This window comes from Myripristis murdjan, chromosome 21 (assembly GCF_902150065.1).
Source record: "Myripristis murdjan chromosome 21, fMyrMur1.1, whole genome shotgun sequence".
NCBI classification, from domain to species: domain Eukaryota; kingdom Metazoa; phylum Chordata; class Actinopteri; order Holocentriformes; family Holocentridae; genus Myripristis; species Myripristis murdjan.
Genome location: NC_044000.1, coordinates 33,743,799 through 33,752,742, shown reverse-complemented (window position 1 = coordinate 33,752,742; position 8,944 = coordinate 33,743,799). Strand labels below are relative to the sequence as shown.

General features: G+C 47.1%; 1 protein-coding gene across 1 annotated transcript in view; it reads left to right on the top strand.

The window, feature by feature from the left end:
* The first annotated feature begins 3,615 nt into the window (after positions 1-3,615).
* Positions 3,616-8,944, top strand: part of LOC115379558 (uncharacterized) — a 7,018-nt gene continuing 1,689 nt past the window's right edge. Inside the window, exons 1-4 of the mRNA XM_030080266.1 lie at positions 3,616-3,624; positions 3,793-3,902; positions 8,074-8,678; positions 8,715-8,944. The exon at positions 8,715-8,944 is cut by the window's right edge and continues 1,689 nt beyond it. Of these exons, the coding sequence (XP_029936126.1) occupies positions 3,616-3,624; positions 3,793-3,902; positions 8,074-8,678; positions 8,715-8,737 (747 nt within the window). The 3' untranslated portion in view covers positions 8,738-8,944. The remainder of the gene's footprint in view (positions 3,625-3,792; positions 3,903-8,073; positions 8,679-8,714) is intronic.

Sequence of the window (8,944 nt, the reverse complement as noted above, 5' to 3'; positions counted from 1 at the left end):
GTGTGTGTGTCGTGTGTGTGTCGGTGCGTGTCGTGTGTGTGTCGTGTGTGTGTCGGTGCGTGTCGTGTGTGTGTCGTGTGTGTGTCGGGTGTGTGTCGTGTGTGTGTCAGGTGTGTGTCGGGTGTGTGTCGTGTGTGTGTCGGGTGTGTGTCGTGTGTGTGTCGTGTGTGTGTCGTGTGTGTGTCGGTGTGTGTGTCGTGTGTGTGACGGTGTGTGTGTCGGTGTGTGTCGTGTGTGTGTCGTGTGTGTGTCGTGTGTGTGTCGGTGTGAGCCTGCCTCTGACAGAACAGCTCTCACAGGACCTTAGAGGAAGCTTTAGCTTTAGCTTTAGCTTTAGCTCAAAGCTACAAAGCCTTTGTAAAGCCCTGAGTCTTCATCAGTCCACTGGAGGACAAACTGTCTGTAATGCAGGTAATTCAGGTGTTCACTGTGTGTCCTGTGTTTCAGTTGGTTCCCTTTATCTCGTCTCAGGACCTGTGTGTGAGAGTCTGATCATGTTTTAGGCCAAAGAATTAGAGAAACTTCTAAAGGAATCCCGAACGTTCAGGCGCTGCTGTTAGTGTTTTAAGGCTCGTGACCACAAGATGACAAAATGAAGACACTCGTTTTAATCATTTTGTCTGAAATGAATAACGTCCACAATAACTGACTTCAGGTATTTCAGCTCCCGCGGTCCAAGCCCAAGTTTCCAAGAGGTTGTTTACCGCTTGAAAGCTAACAAGAGCAGCCAGAAGCTCCCATCAGATCTCCCATTTGACCTGAATGCAGCATTAGCATGAGCCAACGCCTCCCTCTTCCTCCTCCTCCTCCTCCTCCTCCTCCTGCTCCTGCTGCTCCTCCTCGCCTCTCCTCTTCTTCTGCTCCCCGTCTGATTCGCTCCTCTCTGGCCTCCTGCCGGGGGAGGGCGTCACAGAAGTCGTGTGTTTCTGCAATAAAGTGACGCTGAAGCTGTGCTGGGAGCCTCATGTCACTTGAAGTCATCGCCTCTCTGATGCAGAGAGTCGCAGGGAAACCCGAGCCGCCGGGATGGACGAGCTTTATTTATCAGACTGAATGAAGTTTGGGATGCAATTCTTCTTTTGCTCTCTTTTGAATCCGTGGAAATCCGTGGTTCTGAGTTACAGTTTAAGAGAAAAACACACCCGTCATATTGAGTTCACAGAGGTCAGTGAGGGAGTGAGGAGACGCTCCACAGTCTGTTCAATGTTCTGCCATGATCGACTTCTCCTCAACAAAACAGGGCCAGTCTGGGTTTGGGTGCTCAGATGTTTAGATGTTTAGAACCATCAGGGTTTGTAAGGTTGGGCTTCAGTTCAGTTGTGACCCCAACATGGTGATGTGCAAACATGAATCCCCTTTTTTCTGATTTCCCCAGACGGAGACCAGTTCCTGTTAGCTTAGCATAAAGACCTGAAGTCTATGGGAGTCGTTAGCCTGGCTCCATCAAAGTGACAAAATAAACCTTCCAGCAGCTCTGAAGCCGTCTGAGTTACACAGTGGATTATGTGGATTAGAAATACACAGTTTGGGATTAAAAAAAACAAAAAAAAACCAGAGGAGAGTGGTTTGAGAAGTTTATCAGTGGTGGATCTTCCGCTTACCTTCAGCGGTGTGATGATCACTGCGATAGACGTTTGTCGAAAGGTTTATTTGTCACTTTGATGAAGCTAGGCTAACTACTCCCATAGACTTCAAGTCTTTATGCTAAGCTAACGGGAAACACTACCCACAGGAACTGAAACAGTGGAAGTCCAGAGGGAGAGGACTAGGGAGGGAGGAGAGAGAGGAAATGGTGTCCAACATCTGGTCTCAGTCTGGGGAAGTCGGGGAAAGTGGATTTTACCCAAAACGTTGGAGTGTTCCTTTAAAAACAGCACAGAAATGAAGCATGTCAGCTGAACTCATCCATGCTTGGCCGCCACAGGTTGAGCTAAATCACCTGAAACCTGAACAGGTGCTGCATTCAGAGACGCAGATGAAGGAAGGGCCTCACTTATTGATTCTTTCCAGAAGTCTTGGCTGTAAACAAACTGCAGGTTTTCCTCTCGTGGCTTTTCCCAAACAGCCGACCGTGATAAGCACATGTTTCCTGAGTGGAGCTCCTCATGACCACCTCCTTTCATTTTTAATGTATTATAATGTATTCGACCTGGTAGGGAGCAAAGGCCATATTTCATTAGTTGTTTAACTATTTAAATCAGTTTCGGGTCATTACAAGTAATTTTAGTGTCTGTTGTAATATTTTTTTTTTAATTTACAAAAGTGTAGTATTTAATTGTGACATTTTAAACAACAGATCAATGTGAATTTGTGTGTTTTCTCTATATATTTTTTTCTGTTTTTCTTAAGTTCTCCTCCTCATGCAGCTCAATGTGGACGCTTCCGGCTACAAACGACTTCTTCTTTTAACTCACAGCAGCCGACTCTCCTCTCTCTCGATATGCAAAGTGACTGTTTTTGGAGGCTTTTGGAGAACTTTTGAAGGGCTATAGACACTAGATGAATTATATTGTATAAGGTTAAATATTATTAGTCTTCTTAAGGCTTTGATACACAGACGATGAGTGGCGCCCTCTTGGTCATGAACAGTTTAAAACTCTGAGGAACGCCGTCGGGTTAATCCGCAGAAACTGGACGGATGTGAACGTCGTCTCCCATGGTATCTAATCTGGATTTTGGTAACGGTGTGTTTTTAATGCATGGGACTCCAGCCGTTAGGAGTGTGATGTCGGCCGTGTTTCCTCTGTCGTGCTGATCAAGCGGCTCCGTCTCTGTGCATTCACCTTCTGTCAGTTAATCCTGAATGTTTATGGATTTGTTGCCACATAATCTGCACAAATTAGCCATAATCAGTTGTTGTTGTTTTTTCTTTTTAACTCATTCACTGCTGACGTGGATGGACTCTGAGTGCGAGAGGAATATTTTTATGACTTGTGTATGATATTTTGACTGTGTGGCAGACCGAGGTAATAAATGAAGCGTTTAGGGAAGTTGTTTGCTTTTTTCCAGCGTCGCTGCCGTGTGACGTCTTCAGGTTTCCTCATGCTGGACATGCAGGCGAGCCTTCAGAGACACACAGCAGAACATCTGCATCTCAGACAGATATTCAGGGGCGTTTTCAGGGTTTCAGTCTCGTTTCTCTTCAAACAAGGTAAAAAAAGCTGCCAGTCGGATGAAAAATAGTTTTTCTCATAATGTGTTGCTGCTGGCCGTGTCTCAGGCCTGCAGCTGATCCCCTCAGCAGATTCTACTCTGACATGGGATTCAGGAACAAGGAGATCCTGCTGATCTGACCCAGAATCAGCAGATTGTTTTCTTCTGAATCGGCCCAAGTCACAGCAACGTCTCTTCAGAGTCCAGATGCTGAGGAGGAGGTTGGGGTTCTGGACTCAGACCCTTATTCTGGTTCTGTAATTTTTTTTATTTCTCTCTATAATGGCTCTACTATCCTTTTGTATAAATCAGCCACTAGGATCTAGGATCAAGAAAACGACTCTTGATTCAAGAGGATTCTGGAAAACTGGGATTATCTCCTCCCACTGGCAGATTTTTTTAACCTTGTCGGTAGAAAATCAAGACTTGAACTCTGAAGACGAGGCTGAGTGACTCGGCAACATGGAGATTGTCACACACACACACACACTTGCCTCTTTGTCACTGCACTAAATGTCTTCCGTTCAAAACAACTGTTGCTAAGTCTTGTTCTTCACTCGTCTGCCTCCACTTCTGCTCCTGTGCTCCCTCCTCCCCTTTTCTCCTCCCTCCATCCCTCTTCTCCTTCCCCTTTCCCAGGACAAGCTGTGTCTCCCCCACCACATCCTGGAGGAGAAGGGCCTGGTGAAGGTGAGCATCACCGTCCAGGCGCTCGTGGACGAAGCCTCCGCCAAGCAGACGCTCTTGACGTGAGGCGAGGAGACTCTCCATCCGACAGCATCGACTCCAGCGACACCCGACACGTCTCCGTCTGCTCCTCTCTCTGACTCCGCAGCTCGCCTCGGCGGCCATTTTGCGTCCCTCCCGGTAAAGGAGTGATTTAATAAAACGAGGGACGCAAAATGGTGCGAGGGAGCTGAACCCGTCAGAAGTGGATTTACATTACGAATCGATCAGAGGCAAACTAAAGCTGAAGGACGACGGTCTCTTCCTTGTTAGCAGGGCGGCAGTTTCACTGTTTTGTCCACAGTGTGGATCAAGTCTATTCAAATTCACTATTTTACCAGCCAGAGAGACTTTTTGTAATAGAAAAGGGTCTGAAAATGATGAGTGTTTGCCTGCAAATTGGCTGCAGGAATAGTGAAAGCCAGAGCCAAAACTGACTGGTGGTGATTCATCACTGAGAATTAAGTGATATCTATAGATTTTAGGGGGGAGTGTGAGGGGGAAGGCAGTAAACTCGTTAACACTAGAGAGGCCGATGAATTTTGGTGGTTTCTAAGAGAAGGCCGGCAGCAGTTGAAGGGTTTGGTGTGGTTTAGAGAATCTAACACTGGTTGGGACAGGAGGTGGGCTTTGAAATCTGAGGTTTGTAAAATCAGCGGCCAGTTTTAGCTGTGGCTTTGTCTTCGTCGAGTTCGGTCTGAAGCAGTCGCCTGCGGGCCGTTTGGTTTGGCACGGCAGGAACCGACAGGATCGACTCCGCCAGTCTTCCACTCCGCGCACACTTGAGCAAAAACTAAGAGAGAACTAAGCGTTCTCAGAAATGTCGTTTCTAACAGTAGATATCAGGCAGACTGAAGATTTGCTCGCTCTGTCCAGGTTTCAGCAAAGTGCTACTGGACTGTGTGCAGCTGGCTTCCACTCTGCACCAAACTACCAAAATACTATAGTCTTAAAGTGGGAGACAACTTTTAACTACAATTTGTATTTAAACATGCAGGTATTTATGATATAATGCTAAGCCAAGATAGGTTTTTTGGGTTGTTGTATACATTCAAAAAGAAATATCCCAAAAATATTTTTCTCTAATATATTTTAGGTATAATTCTGTATATTTTATAATGCTTTACCATGACTTTCTGTGGAGCTTTTTTGCATGTCCCTGCTCTAGATTCCAGTCAGTGTGGGTCCGTCACCGTGGGGACACTAATCCATATTTATCAAGCCTCTCAGTCTGATTCATACAGACCCCCATTCATTATTTAACCCTTATTTGTCTTTTTAGTCTTTATCCAGAGTTTTCCTCCCAGATTCAATCCAACAACCTTCCAGTCACAAGTCTGGGTGGCGCTGCCCAAGAGCCGGCATCCCAACTCTGATGTGTGAAAACTGAAACACTGCTGACACTGCCATGGTGGTCACCAGTTTGATTTACAAAAAGAAAAAAGAAAGCTCTACATGTTTTGTCCTTCATATCGCCGCCCACCTGGCCCTTCATTTGGGGAAAAAATGAAATCAAACCGACGGTTTAAAGGTTTGTCACCTGAAGGTTGTTGGTGGATCAGCTGGGAGAGTCAATTATCAGAGAAGAGACTTTTCTTTGCTGAAGCATAAAAAGTATTAGATCCTGCTGTTTCTCCACGTTAAAGTAAATGTCCAGCGACTGAAGGACGTGTTCAGGAGTTTGAACAGTGAAAAGCTTCACTGCTGTGTGAGCGAGGGCGACGCGGGCCGCTTGCACACATCTTAAGTTAGTTTTTACTCAAACATCCATGTAGCTGCAGCGAGCTGCGTAAAACCACTGGAGCTGAAATCTTAAGCTGAAAGTGAAAAAATACATAAAGACACATGAAGTTTCATCCCTTAAGTTTTGACAGTTGAAAAAAAAAAAAAAAAAAACTTAAGGGAAGACTTGAAGTAACCTGAGCTACAGTTCTCCAGTTAGAGCGCCTCAGTTCAGCCACACGACTTTAACGTCTTAAAAAAATCAGTTCTGGCTGCTTCTCAGCAAAAAAGAGCGAGTTTGAAGGGTTTTCAGGGACAAAACACCATGAAACCCTGACAGAGCAGCAGCCGCTGCTCCTCCTCAAGCCAGACTCTTTTACCTTCTTTAAACTAAAGAAGGTTTAAACTTTACCTCCTCAAGTTTGTAACTTAAGATGCTGGCAGCAAGCAGCGCCTGCTGTTGTTCCCACAGCAGTGTACGGTGTAAATAATGTAAGAAATACTTTCCCAGGAAATAACTCGCACACTGCTAAAGAAATCTGAAGCTGAGGTGACCTGAGGGACGGCGTGTCAGCTGATCGTCAAAGTGACCAAACCGGAGGGGCGGCGTGTCGCCGTGCGAGCGGCGGCCGAGCCCCTCGGCCCGATCCAAAAGGCAGTGATCCTTCATCGGCTTCTAGACACTTGATAAATATCAGAGCTGTGTATTTAAACGTAGTGTTTTTTAGGAGGGGAGGATGTTGTCGGTGAGTGTGTGATGCTGCGTAGCCGCACGGCCGGCACAAACAGCCGAGGTCTGGAGGCGTTATGGAGGTGAACACGGCTCTCAGTGTCAAACTGTTTTAGTGTAAAACTTGATTTTCTGCCTGGCGCCAGCACGTTAGCATCATTAGCTTAGCCACAAAGCTAACGGCTTTCATTCAGTTTGAGGTATTTTATCATTTTTGTAGCGACGGTGTTGAAATGACAGTTTGAACGGCTTCAGCCCACAGCAAGAACACCACTTTTTTACCAGCTCCTCCCTCTGGGTCCTGCAACATTAAAAAAAAACTGAGCGCCCTGCCAGGCTCCGCCCATAGCTCCGCCCCCTGTCATGGCAGACTGGTTTAAATAGTAACAGCCCATAATGTTACCATCCCCCCTTTTTTTTTTTTTTAATTGGCCCGAGCCCGAGCCCGAGCCTGAGCCTGTGTTTGAGCCTGACGTGTCGCTACGCTGCATTAGTGAGCATGTGACTCAGGGTAGTGTGTGTGTGTGTGTGTGTGTGTGTGTGTGTGTGTGTGTGTGTGTGTGTGTGTGTGTGTGTGTGTGTGTGTGTGTGTGTGTGTTGCACACTGTTGATGCTTCATTCCATAGCCTGCTTCGTCAACAGTATTAGTGTGTGTGTGTGTGTGTGTGTGTGTGAGAGACATGATAAATAGTTTCATGGTGATGCTGTCCAGCCACCAGCCAAGACTTTAAAGGGGCAGTTAGTAAATTTCACTGCCCTCTAGTGCCAACCGGAGGAATTACAACAACACCAAAAACAAAGTGACCACCTTACTGTGTGTTGCTTTGTGGACTTTGTGTGAATACGGACGCAAATTTTTCACTTCATTTGAAAAATTTCAACTCACCAACATACAAACATGAATTCTGTGTTGTCCCGGCGTGCAGAGGTGAGCACACGCAGTAACGTGGCAACACATCAGCACACATCTGCAAGCTCAACTGCTAAATTTCAGCAGAAATCAATCAGGTGATTGGGTTTTCAAAGTCCAATGAATGGAAAGTTAGACAAAAATTGATACCTTGATATTTATGTGAAATATCACGATAGTGATGATGTGACTATGGGCTCACACCTGTTTGACATTTTAAGTGTAAAACAGGGAAAACTGAGCTTTCTTCAAAAAGCAGCATCATGATACCAGCTGGAAATGCAGTGACGTGATAAAGAGTTTTATTGATCCGAGGCAGAGCGGTCTCTAAATCTGATGTGTAGATATGATCATGCAGGATGTGAAATCTCAGAAGGCAACAGGACGATAATGATATGATGATGTGATGTTCAGCTCAGCTCTGCTTTCCGGAGCACGGAGCCGGAAAAAAGTTTGGAAAGTCAGAAATCATCTGTGATCAATAATCCATGCAGCCTCACACAGATCTGCTCACGGCAGAGAAAACCTTCACTGACTGCCCCTTTAAACTGCATTAAATACACAAGAGGTGAACCCAGTCTGTGTGTGTGTGTGTATGTGTGTGTGTGCGTGCGTGTGTGTGTGTGGGAGGTGTTTCTCAGTACAGAATTATGCAGCTTGGTATCCAAAGCTTGAGCTACTTAAAGATTCAGCAGTAAAATAAATGAATATAAAAAATCTGAAGTTTTCACTGGAGAGATTTGACAGTTGCCAAAACAAACGTGTTGAGAAGCCTCTCGCCAACAAGATCAAAGCTTTTATTTTTCTGGAGCAGTGTGTGCTCACACTGTAGAGCTGCGGGACGCTCACCTGTGGGACGTTCACCTGTTGGGACGTTCACCTGGTGGGACGTTCACCTGTTGGGACGTTCACCTGGTGGGACGTTCCCCTGTGGGACGCTCACCTGTGGGACGCTCACCTGGTGGGACGCTCACCTGGTGGGACGTTCACCTGTGGGACGCTCACCTGTGGGACGCTCACCTGGTGGGACGTTCACCTGGTGGGACGCTCACCTGTGGGACGCTCACCTGGTGGGACGTTCACCTGGTGGGACGCTCACCTGGTGGGATGTTCACCTGTGGGACGCTCACCTGGTGGGACGCTCACCTGGCGGGACGTTCACCTGTTGGGACGTTCACCTGTTGGGACGTTCACCTGTGGGACGTTCACCTGGTGGGACGTTCACCTGTGGGACGCTCACCTGTGGGACGCTCACCTGGTGGGACGTTCACCTGGTGGGACGCTCACCTGGTGGGATGTTCACCTGTGGGACGCTCACCTGGTGGGATGCTCACCTGGCGGGACGTTCACCTGTTGGGACGTTCACCTGGCGGGACGTTTACCTGTTGGGACATTCACCTGGTGGGACGTTCACCTGTGGGACGTTCACCTGGTGGGACGTTCACCTGTGGGACGTTCACCTGTGGGATGTCCACCTGTGGGACGTGGTGAGGTGAAGGCGGTTCGTGCAGGTGCAGTTTGGTTCGGGACGGTCACGTGTTGAAGTTTGGTTTCATCACGTCTGAGCTGCTCATATTGATCCACCTCGGTCACATTAATCTGTTAGATCAGATTAATGTGTGTGTTTCCCCGTCGTCCCGCCGCCGCTCGGCTCGAGGGACACACACACACCTGATCAGGTTCAACAGAAAGAATTCGTGCAG